This window comes from Telopea speciosissima, chromosome 3, assembly GCF_018873765.1.
Source record: "Telopea speciosissima isolate NSW1024214 ecotype Mountain lineage chromosome 3, Tspe_v1, whole genome shotgun sequence".
Classification (NCBI taxonomy): domain Eukaryota; kingdom Viridiplantae; phylum Streptophyta; class Magnoliopsida; order Proteales; family Proteaceae; genus Telopea; species Telopea speciosissima.
The window spans coordinates 7,242,511-7,254,608 of NC_057918.1; the positions used below are offsets into that span (position 1 = coordinate 7,242,511).

The window sequence follows — 12,098 nt, forward strand, 5'->3', positions numbered from 1 at the left end:
GTGTTTTCCTGCAACCTGACTATTTTTAGGAGTCTGAGCATGTTTATGTTTTCTCTGTTGAACAAAACATACGCTTATGGAGTAGATTAGTGGTTGAAGATGGGCAACAGTGCTTGGTCAAGATATCCTTCCAAGCAATGTCTGGGAATAAATTGGTTGGTGTGGTTCTTTGTGGTTGCCTTCTTGGCTCTGGGTATTTCACATTCAATGTCTGGGGATAAAGGGTTAGTGCATATCTTCTTAACAACCCCTTTGCTATGTAATAGTTTGTATTTGGTTTATTGTTGAGAATGAGAAACAGTGATTTGTTAGGTTTGTTGTTGTTAATTATGGCAGATCTACAGTTTTAAGCTACATGTAGCAACTAGTAGTGGAGGAATGGTGTCATGGTGATGCCTCATTGTGGATCTAGTATTCTTATCCCACCCTGAAGGACTCTCTATTCAAACATGGAATTATGCTTAGGAAATGGCATAAGAAAACGAACTCAAGTTGTTTATCATATTAAAATTTGCACAAAGAAATGAAGGCCCGGTTGTGGGTACATGGATCCAAAAGCTGAAGCACCAAAGAAGAATGATAAACACATAAAGCATTGCCACTTACTTGAGGGTTGAAACAAGATGCACGCTCATCTTCACACCTCTCCATCGCCCTTCCACCCAAATATAAAATGGTGCAACTTCTTGTCACCAAAGTGGTGAATTAAGAAGTTCAACTATTTTTTTTATTATCCTTTATCTTATTCTCAATAGTTATTTAATGCAATTTTTATGTGAAATGATGAAATTTATCCTCATTTTAAAAAAAATGTTATCAAAAAGGGTAAATTAGTAAAGTTATTATTTCTTAGTTCACCAATTTGGCTACAAAAAGATTTGGACAAAGTTTTCCTCCATCCATAGAGGACAGTTCATCCACTATCTTAGGGTTCATAAACCTCTCCTAGGGTTTTGGTATGTTTCAAAATACCCTCTTGATACCCATTTCTGCCTTCCCCGATGAATGGGATCCCTTTCATTGTGGGTGAAGGGAAATTCGGTACAAAAGATTTTCCCAAAATAAAAATAAAATTCAGTTGAATATAAGAGGAAGTGAAATCTTCGAAGTGGTCACTTGTCTAATTTTGAAGCAAAATTAATCATGATGTCCTATGGAATATTTTCCACCAGCCATTCAAAACTTGACCTACTGTTGTGCTCCATGGTGTAATGATTCTGGCTTAATTTCACCTTATGAGTCAAAAAGGAAAACTAATCCCCAAATTTTGAGGATCAACTAAGCTTCGATGTGGCAAATTAAAGCGACATTTAGAAATTCTTCTCTAAATGGCATGTCTAGAGAAGTCTCTCAATAAAGCTATATTTTTAAATTATGTTAGACAAATTTTAATAAGGATAGAGTTTTTCTTCACCCATGGTGGAGGTAGAATCCTTTCACCGATGGCCATCATAGCTCTTGGATAAGCATCCTTAAATTGGTTACTGACACCTCTATTCTCTGGCAGCACCTATCCAGCGTATGTTACAAACGCTACATGATGCTTTTGGCTTTTGGTGCAGAACTTTTCTTAGAAAACCAAAATTCATAGAAGCAAAACAAAATTGAGATTTTTTATATCTAGGGAAAAGTTTTCATATACGGCCGTGTAAACCGTGTATGTGAGAGGATCTTTCACAAAGAGTTGGAAAAGTCATAAATTCCTACTCATTATTTAATGCCTTGAAACTCCCACCCTCTCACATATATGTTTTACACGACCGTGTATGAAAATTTTTCCCATATATATATATATTAAAGAAGCGATAGAATGTCTGAGAGAATCCCAACAGTAGTTAACCCCTGTAATGCTGCGCCACTTGTGGCCATATCATATCAACCATCACAAATTAAAATCAGATGATCCACAAATGGTAATGGTTGATATACGGATTGGGATATCCTAAAAAGCACAGGGGGTCATCGAAAGTTGAAGGAAATGTGATACATGAAAGGTTATCAACCCACTTGTTAATAACTTGAATGATTAAAGAGTGAGTAGGTGATATATTTTGGAAAACACATTTGTTACGAAATAACCAAATAAAATACACAGTGAGAGCCGAAATGGACAGAAGACGCATTCTATCAGAATAAAGACAGGGAGAGACAACATACCAAGGATTCAAATAGAGCACCATTAGCCGTTCTAAATTTTTCAATGCTTTGTTTTGCCAATTGTCAATTTTTGTTTGGGTTGAAACTTGACATGTGAACCGAAGGCCGTAGGTCTATCAGTCAATCAAATTTCAGCCCCATCTGCAAGCCAAATGGTAGAAATAGTTGACCCACCTACCCAAGCTAGGTGGGTGGACCACCCTAGGCAACCTCTGCCCTCTTTATAGTTGATCATGATTCCTAGATGATCCAGATATGAAGGCCTCTTGGATGGTCCAAAAATCTGCCATGTGGGAGTTTAGTTGGGGCTCAAATTTTATGGATAAGTAGATCCCAATGTCCTTTACTCACATATCAAATTTCAGTCCAAATGGAGTTTGCCAAGTGGCAAAACAAAGCTTTGAAAGACAGGACTATAAAGACTACTAGTGGTTAGAGTACACTGTAGTGGTTAGAGTGCCGTAAACATGTGTGACATGCATGGGGATGCATGCTAATAAACCAAGAGGTGGTATTTGATTGAGGCAAAAGTTTTCTTTCACGAGTGGGGGAGGAAGAATCCCCTCACCGTTGGACCATCCCATCCCAAATTTCCCACCCCTATTGTTTGGGGGTAGAAACTACCCCTTAACTGATTCACATGGCGAAGGAATGGAGACTTGTCTTTTGATTAAAATAGAGTTTGAAATTTGGCAAGTGGCTTATCCAAAACAAGCTATCTCTATCCATCACATCGTTTATCCATTATGACTTTTTGCTAATAGGGAACTTATGAATTGTTAACATTATCAGCTTTGCCATGGATCAAGAAATTGAAACTGTTTTGGTTGCATCAATTTGAAATATTTCAAAAATAAAAAATCCATTTGGTAGTTCAATTCATGAGAATAAATTCTCTATATTTGCTCATTTAAAGAGCAAAAATGAAATCAATTTCAATTTTAAAATTGAAACATCTCCTCACCTATTTCAAAATTTCTATTCTAGTTGATTTCTATTTCACTAAACAAGGTACGAAAATCAAACCAAACCGAAATAGAAATCATGCCAGAAGCATATCACTTTTTGTTGCTTTATCCTTTTAGTGTCTTTAATAATTAGTTAATTTCATTATAAAGTCAAGACCAAATATTTGAAGTTATGCCCAAAACTAGAAACCCAAGTAAGTTCTCCCATACATGCAACAAGTGCAAGAAGCTTATTAGACCTCTACATTTTCATTTGGAGAAGCTGGTTTCTCATAATTCTAGAATCATATGCTCGAAAAGGTCCCCCAAACATACATTTAGAATATGAAAAAGTTTCTCTTCACCCATGTTGAAGGGAAAGGGCCATCAATCTCCCCCCTTATTGTACGAAATGAGTTCTTCCCCTAGAGTCACATCCATCTACCATAAATATAAATAATCACTTCACCCCACGTGAAAAGAAGCTCAATCCTAAGAATATAGACTGAGTTTTCTTTTATCCATGATGAAGAGAGAATCTCTCAATCCATTGGGCTTGAGAACCTTTGACAATATGATCTGGGAATTAATAATAATATTCATTATTCCAAAACTCAGGAGTCTAATCAAAGGGTTTAATCACAATGGTTGAAGAGGTCTCTTCACCTTGATGAAGGAAACTTTTCCTAAAACGTTTGTTTGTTTGATGGATAAAAATTCCTTTTCTACTTTTCTCCGTCAAACAAACACGGCCTAAGAATATTAGATGAGTTGAGTGACCATTCTCCACTGGCCAAATTTGAAAGATCAATGGTAAAGTTAAAGCTATGAGTCCAAATCCCCCCTCCATCTAAATTTGACTAGAATCTTGGCATTTGAATTTGAACCACTTTAGGGCCAATTCATGTACATGGACACAAGACTCAAGACTCTCAAGACCCCACCAAAACTGGACTCAAAATTTGATTTCTATCCAACGGTCTTGGTTGACCACGTTTTTTACCATTTGATTTTGAAAATTGGTAACCCTGCCGAAAATTTCGTCCTCCCGTGGGTCACGTAACCCAAAAACGTATTTCCCAACAAAGCCAAAGCAGGGATTATTTCGTTATTAAATTCAAAGCAAAGGATGTTTAGACTTTTTAGTCCCTCGAGGTCCAACTTTTTTTCCCTGCAAAATAAAAAGGGTTTTTTTTATAAATGCCCTCTGAAAATGTCTATTTATCCAAATGCCTCTTATAATTTTTCTAATTATGAATTTCCTTTATTTTCAAGATAGTATAGCATTTTGGTTCAATCCATTAATTTGGGACGTTAGACGTTAATTTCAGAAAATCTAATGACTAAAATGCCTTTTTGATAAAAATTCACCAAAATTAAATAATAAAATAACCAAATTGCCCTCATCTTTCCCAAATGGTTTAGGGTTTGAAATTGAAAATCAAACCCTAAACCATTTGGGGACGATGAACCCTAAAATCAAACTTCCAAAATTGAAAATCAAACCTCCAAAATTGAGGTTGCAATGAAAAAAGTTTCCCATGAATCAAGACAAGGGATGAGAGAATTTGTTGTTGGGGTCGTTAACGCCTAACGTCCCAAATTAACGAATTGGACCAAAGTGCTACACTGATTTGCAAATAGAAAAATTTTGAAATTAGAAAAATTGTAAGGGGGTATTTAGACAAATGGGAATTTTTAGAGGGTCATTTGTAAAACCCCTTTACAAGCGCCCTTTTTATTCTCTCGTCGATCTTTCATAACTCCATTTTACGCGTTGGTGTGAGGCTACTGCCCTTCCCCGACGCTCTCTTCAATTCGATCTCTCTGTAAAGCTTTCTGAAGGTGAATCTCGCTCGTTTTTTGATTAGTTTGAAAACCTAAATTTCTTATTGTCGTTTGTTTCTGCTCATCTTAAGCGGGTGATCGGTAGGTGCAATTTTGATTTAGTGCAAATAGTTTGTTCATCTTTGAACCACTCTCTAAAATTTGGGGGCCCTGGATGATTATGGATGATATCTGTGCTGATTTGGGGTTTTTGAAGCCCGATTAAGGTTTTTCCTACTTGTTTTTTGGTTGGAGGCTTAGATTATGCTCCATTGAGTTGATTCAACGCGTCATTTCTTGTAATGTTCATCGTCGCTTGGAGATCGTTTGGATCTGTTTGCTGTTTTCGTGTATTTGTTGAGCTTATCTAGATATCGTTTGTAGGAGATTTTTTTATTTATTGGGGCTTGTCTTCAGTTGGGGTTTCGTTTTACGTTAGCTGTTGAGTTTGATGCGTTGATGCTCAGATCTGTTCGCATGGATAACATTTCTGCTGGAAATTCGGTTTCAATTGATTAATTGGGCTTGTTTCATGTTTTATTAAAGACGTATGAGGAATTTTAGCTTGCGTTAGGCTTTTGGAGGATTATTCCTCGTATATCAATACGTTTCCTGAAACTATATCAGCCTAGCTGGATTATTACTATTGTCGTTGAAGTCGTTTAATGCTTCCAGTCTTGTGATCTAGTTGCAACGGATTTTAGTATTCTGAATCTCATTTTGGATTCTTCCTCTACTGATTTTAGCCCCTTTTTGTTGTGCATGAACTTTGAAGGGACCCTACAGCCACAACGAAACATGGGGCTTACTTTCACTAAGCTCTTTAGCCGGCTTTTTGCCAAGAAAGAGATGCGTATTCTGATGGTTGGTCTTGATGCTGCTGGTAAGACCACCATATTGTATAAGCTCAAGCTTGGTGAAATTGTCACGACAATTCCCACCATTGGTAAGTCCTGATTATAAGATTTGACTTTGTGCAGGAATGGTTATTTATCTATTCCCTTTTCATTTTCAGCTATTCATCTACTTAATTGATTCATGGTTTGGCCTTTGGTTTACTGTCCATATTGAATTGAGTTGTAGATTATTTTTAATTGTCTGTTCTGATAATCTTAACAATAGAGGAAGGGTCCTAAAATTTTTATTTTTGTTTAGTCTTCTGGTAGATGATTATTTTGTGTGTTGTCATCTGAAATATGGATGAAGGGAATTAGATTTTATATTATCTGTATCATGACTGCTTGGTGGATGGCTATGATGATATGTATATTTCTGTGCAATTATATGTTGTCCAGTCCCTGATCCTTGTAGTTTGTCTTCTATCGAAAATGATTATGTCTCATGGGTGATACTAGTACATAAAACATTGATGGAGTTTGGAGTGCACTAAGGGCTTGCAATGTGCTTAAGGCCAACATGTCTTATCATTGAACCTCCTCTTGTTATATACAACAAACTCAGCCTTATCCAACTTAATGGGGTCGGCTACATAGATCCAAACAAAACACGGTAAGGAAAACTGAATTCTAACCAATAAAGGGAAAGAAAAGATTGGAAAAGAGGGAGGGGGAAAGAGAAGAGAAATGAAAAATCCAGCGCTAAGGCTATAGAAAACTTTGGATGCAGTCTTCTCTTTCTTGCCATTGTGTGGGTGCCTTCAGAATGATTTGGTTGTGTCCTCCTGTTTTCCTTTTATTTGGTAATCTGATTTGAATTGTTTAGGAAAATCTTCCTCAAAAGTAGTGGCAATGGTTAAGGTTTTTTCCCTTGGCTACTTTTTCCATTTTTTTTTATAGATGTTTGGACCCTTATATATTTGGCATCACTGCAATATTGTTTGACTTTTTTTTTTGGGAGTCCTATGACTGAAATTAGTACATTACTAATTTATTTGTCAGAAAGAGAAGCAGCACTGTCCTGAAGGAATCTTTGGTTTGAACATGATGGTGTTACTCTCAGGAAAAGGGAGGGAGGGTTGTAAGTAACTTTAGAGACCTTGAGGCTTTCAAGAACAGATGAAGGTTTTGATTGTATTGTGTTGCTAAGGATGACTTTCCATGATGTTGGTGATTCAATTTCGAGGCAGGAACTGTCCTCAAATGTCCACCTATTTGTTTTTCTCCCCAATAACCTTAATCAGCGGATCTTACCTTTTCTACAAAATGGCCCCAAGGAAAAATGCTTAATACTCCTAGGAATAGGGCATGTTAGGTGAAACAGCCACGGTTTACAGTATCAGTGTCATGTATCGTATTAGAAGGGTGAATTTAAGAGACTTATCATCTTGTATCGAGATATGCAAGATGCGTTAGATACGTATGGAAATGGTCAAAAAACACATGGAAATGCTTCAAAATACAGTTTTGAAGCATAAAGCACTATAAATAAGTAATATGTAAAATATATACTGTATAAAAAGGAGAACAAATTACGACAAGACAAGTGCATTCAATTGATTATATATAAAAGATGCGATTTCTTACATGTACTAATACCATTTTTTTTATAGATATTGTATCGTTACCTTAAAGATAAGATATGTATCGGCGGATATTGAAGGATACTTTAAACCTTGGAAGCAGCTTCACAGTAAAATAAAATGTTGGAGGCTGTAGGTGGTCTTGTGTTTAGATTAATGAGTGCTTTATTTGGCCCCATTGGCACACAAAGCTTAAGCTGTGCAGATGCAAGGGTAAATTTTTTGAATGCCCATAAATTTTTAAAATGTTGGAGGCTGGAGGCCTTTTGTTGTGTTAGATTAATGTTCAGTTCTTTCTTTGGCCCCATTGGCACACAAAGCTTAAGCTGTGCAGATGCAAGGATAGAATTTTTGAATGCCCATAGATATTTCTAATGATACTTCTAATAGTGTAGTAGAGTGCCTCAACTGCTTCCATCAGGTTTGCTCAGTAGAGATTGGGTGGAGAAGGGGAAAGTGGAAATGTGTAGACTATTGAGGTTGTAAGAGGTATATATGTGTTGCAACAAATAGAAAATTTGTAATCATGCCAAAGCCTAATGCAGAAGAAGAATATGACATTAAGAGTATGAGAGTTGGAAACAGTTACACTGTGCTCTAAAAGTTACTTCCACATAAAAAGTACAAATAGCTAGATCAGTTTTCTGGAAGCTCTCTTTACTTGCTTCTTTCGTCTTTGATGTGAGGTGATATGATTGCTTGGATGGTTTTTAGATTTTCATCTCCATGACCCATACTAGAATATGCCAGAATTAATTAGAATGCTTTTTTCTAAATTGCCTTGCAACTATTCTATTACTTTCACAGTAGATGGAAGGTAATTTTGCTTTTATGAAGTTAATTGAAACTTGCCAAACCAAGAAAAAAAGCAGGTCCTATTCAAATATATTAGTTTTCATTCTAAATATGCTGTAGCTATTATTTTCAGGGTTCAATGTGGAGACTGTTGAATACAAGAACATCAGCTTCACTGTTTGGGATGTTGGTGGTCAGGACAAGGTAATTATTTAATAGCTTCACGTTTTGCTTCTAAACCAGATAAAAATGCCTGTTATGCATCTAGATATTCTATTTATTTTTAAGTTTGAGCCTCTATCCGTGGTTTTGTTTTCTTTTCTTCATGGAAACTCTTAAATAGATGAATCATGTTACAATATTTCTTAAAATCACTTAGGAGTTGTGGCTGCAATCTTGTATTTAACATGGCTAATCATGTTTGCTTTGTTTCTCATGCAGATCCGTCCACTATGGAGGCATTACTTCCAAAACACACAGGGTCTGATATTTGTGGTGGATAGCAACGACAGAGATCGAGTTGTTGAGGCAAGGGATGAGTTGCATAGGATGTTGAATGAGGTATATCACCACTGAGATAACTCTTTTTTTTAATCTGTATATATTTTCTCTTTGGGTCCATGGGGCCTACTTAATTGCTATATTCATTGCTTATTAATGCAAAGAAAATTCGTTGTATATATGCAGGTATGATTTTATTTCTCTTTACTGCTCTAACCTCTGCCTTTTTTTATGAAATGTAATGATGTTTTGTGCTCTTGTATGTTTTTTTTCGAATTGGGTTCTTATTATTTTTTATTGGGGCAGAAAAATACTTTCCAGAGGCTGTGGAGACAACTTCTTTCCCTAGGCTCTAGTTTTTACTCTGTGGTTGTTTGATTTGGCTTTCTGAGTAGTTGCATGGGTAGGTTATTCTTTGGACCTACCATATCATGTTTTATGTCCATCTCAACCTTATGGTCCCCTATTTATTGAACTGTGCCCCTTCCATTTTCGATCATCCAATTGTTTTCAAAAGTTCTTCTTCCTTTTCTCAAAGCTTAACTACTCCATGTGGTGATTATCATTTGGTTTCTGCATTTGGGTTGAAACGTGACTCATGAGAAGAGGTTGACATGGACGTTTGCTCAGTTTTTCACACCAATCGAGTTGGCACATTTCATTTCATCATAGCCTTAGGAGGGAATTCTCTCTCTCCTGTATTGATGTCGATTACACGAGGAAGTGCTGGTATAAGTGGAGCAGTATATTTTCTTGCTGATTTCTGATGTGCCATATTGTTTATGATTTTTGCTTGTATGAGACTCTAGGAGAAGCTTCCCAAAGTTCAGAAGTATCATTTTATTCAAATGCAAGTACGCCAAAGCATATGGAGAATTAGCCCAATATTGGTAGTAGGTTATTTTAGTGGGCCCTTTTGATTTGACCATAGTTATCTGACCTGAACTGGACGCAATTCGTCAACTTGTCAACTATGCCTCTTGATCCCCCTTGGGGGTTGGGCCTTGGGACTATTCGGAACTGAACAGTCCAGTTGGGTTTCATCAACCTGAGGGAAATTTCAATGATCTGCCTTCTTTCATTAAAATTCAGGGGATAACACTACCATGGTAGAAATCAAGGCAAGGTTCCTCCTGCTTCTCTATTGGAAGGAAAAGAGGAAGGAGAAAATGAGTCAGAATACAGGTCATGGAAAAGAGAAACGATAGAAAAGGGGTGGTGGTGATAAATCTGAATCTGAATTTGCATGTGTGTCTATTCTACATACATCCATACTAGGAGAAGGTTAAGGTGTAGACAGCATATTTAGTATACATATACTGTTTCAGTTATATCATGTGGTTGGTTACTGTTATAATTGACCATCCCAATCTTGTTAGGTTTATTTCACAAATAAAAAAATTTCACCTTCTTGTGTTCCCCCCCCACCCCCTTTCTTTATGTTACACTTAAGTTGTCATCCAGTTTTGTCGAAGGGTCAAACTACTTGGCATGTCATCCAGTTTTGTCTTCATCTTCTTCCTCTTCTCTCTAGGTTAATTGGTGGGTGGTTTCATAACTGGTATTTGGCATGAATCCACGCTTTATGAAGTAAATTATTATTTTCTAAACCTAGTTAAGTTGTCTGCTATTGCTAATATCTTCAATATTGGACTGAATTTCATACATCTGGTTTCAGGATGAGTTGCGAGATGCTGTGTTGCTTGTATTTGCTAACAAGCAAGATCTTCCTAATGCAATGAATGCTGCAGAAATTACTGATAAACTTGGCCTTCATTCTCTACGCCAGCGCCACTGGTAAAATTCCCTTCTGTCCTGCCTCCCATTTCTCCCCTTTTTATTTTGTGGAGTATTATCTAGCAGTCGTGCTTGGGCTAATCTTCTTGGTTTCTACAGGTACATCCAGAGTACTTGTGCAACTTCTGGAGAGGGCCTTTATGAGGGGTTGGACTGGCTCTCCAACAACATTGCTAACAAGGTTAGTAGTTGAATCACCTTCCTCTTTTTAGTTTTAATAGCTATTTTAGCCCCAGGTATATGGAGCCGCAACATAGCTCAGTAACATTCCAGTGTTATCTTGTCTTGCTGTTTGTAGTTTGCTTTTACACATTTAATGTGTCTTGTAATGTATTTATCCTTCTTGGTTTGTTAGGCCTGAGGCAAATGAATACTGTGGTCATCAAGAGGATGTGTTACAAAAGCAGGGATTTCTACTCCCTAGGGCAGTTCTTTCTGAAGACAAACAGGCTTAGGTTGTGGTGATGACTTTTAAGAGAATGGATCCTTGTCTTTCTAGACTCTGGTAGACTTGTTGGATGGTTAGCCAGAATACTTATCTAGTTTTTATGGGCTACTTTTCTGGGGTTGAATACGAGGTTTTAGCTATACCATTTTGTCTGTTAATGTATGGTGTTACTTGCACTCTCTTTCTGACATTGGATTATGTTTCGTGATCCAGTTTTCTTGTTTCAATCTCATGAACCAGTGAAGTTTGGTAGTTCTTCTAAATTTCTGAGATTCTGTGACAACTTACTAGTCAGTTGTAGTTGCAACTTTTCAAAATTTAACTTACATCTAAATCTAGATCCTAATAAGAGAAGATGCAGAGACAGTGAGGCAACTCTTCTGAGTAGTTAGCTTCCATTGGTTGCTTTTTGATATTATTCTGTGCAATTGTCGATCCAATATGAGGACATCGATGGGGAGGCCAGTAACAATGTAACACGGCTTGGTTCACAAGAGTTCTATTACCTTTGGACCAGCATCCCTGCATGGGCTGTCCAGGGCTCTAGCTTGATCATCCTTACTCTCTATAGTGTTGCTCAACACGATCAGATTTGAGTTCAGAGTGCTTCTACCATATTTTCTGCTTTTCATGATCCCTTTCCCTGATCCTGGTTTCTATCCGACAAAGTCACAGAGCAGAAGTGAAGTTCTCACTACCGAGTACTGATCCAGAGGATACATGAATGGAACTAGGAAACATTTTCTCAGACAGAGAATCTGATTTCCGTGTTCATTTCACTTGTTAAATTTTGGGTTTAACCCTCGTCATCTCCCTCAAATCCAAAAAAACATTTTAGTTTCAGTATCATGAATATTTTTGTTCTTGGTCAGGAATATATCTGATGAGTAAGGGACAGGAAGTAAAAAGGAAAAAGGTCATTTGGGAAGGATCTTTTCCTTTATATCTTAATCAAAGGCTGGAATTACCATATCATCATAGTACAATTAGACGGAATCGGGCGTGGAATCAATTCCTCCAGATCCGAATCGGTCTCTAAGAACCCTAGAATCGGACCTCAGATCCCGAAAACCAACAATTTAAGGGTTTCCGCATGAATCAACCCTATTCTATGTTCAGAATCAAAATTGATCACGGTGAATTCTGA

The 12,098-nt window shown here is 37.0% G+C and overlaps 1 protein-coding gene across 3 annotated transcripts; it reads left to right on the forward strand.

The window, feature by feature from the left end:
- Positions 1–4,840: 4,840 nt before the first annotated feature.
- LOC122654390 (ADP-ribosylation factor 2) lies at positions 4,841–11,161 on the forward strand. 3 transcript variants are annotated; one of them, XM_043848462.1, is made up of 7 exons: positions 4,841–4,949; positions 5,707–5,877; positions 8,339–8,409; positions 8,647–8,766; positions 10,385–10,503; positions 10,603–10,684; positions 10,859–11,161. In XM_043848462.1, exons 2-7 carry the CDS (start codon positions 5,730–5,732, stop codon positions 10,862–10,864), a joined length of 546 nt encoding a protein of 181 aa, XP_043704397.1. In that variant the 5' UTR covers positions 4,841–4,949; positions 5,707–5,729; the 3' UTR covers positions 10,865–11,161. The 3 variants fall into 3 exon arrangements, with proteins under 3 accessions (XP_043704397.1, XP_043704395.1, XP_043704396.1); XM_043848460.1 differs by lacking the exon at positions 10,859–11,161 and having other exon boundaries at positions 10,603–10,696; XM_043848461.1 differs by lacking the exon at positions 10,859–11,161 and having other exon boundaries at positions 4,882–4,949; positions 5,697–5,877; positions 10,603–10,696.
- The last annotated feature ends 937 nt before the right edge of the window (positions 11,162–12,098 follow it).

Coding starts and splice junctions, on each gene's coding strand:
- LOC122654390 (XM_043848460.1), top strand. CDS start 5,730: ATGGGGCTTACTTTCACTAAGCTCTTTAGCCGGCTTTTTGCCAAGAAA. Junction 8,410..8,646: donor ATGTTGGTGGTCAGGACAAG/GTAATTATTTAA, acceptor TTTCTCATGCAG/ATCCGTCCACTATGGAGGCA. Junction 10,504..10,602: donor TCTCTACGCCAGCGCCACTG/GTAAAATTCCCT, acceptor TGGTTTCTACAG/GTACATCCAGAGTACTTGTG.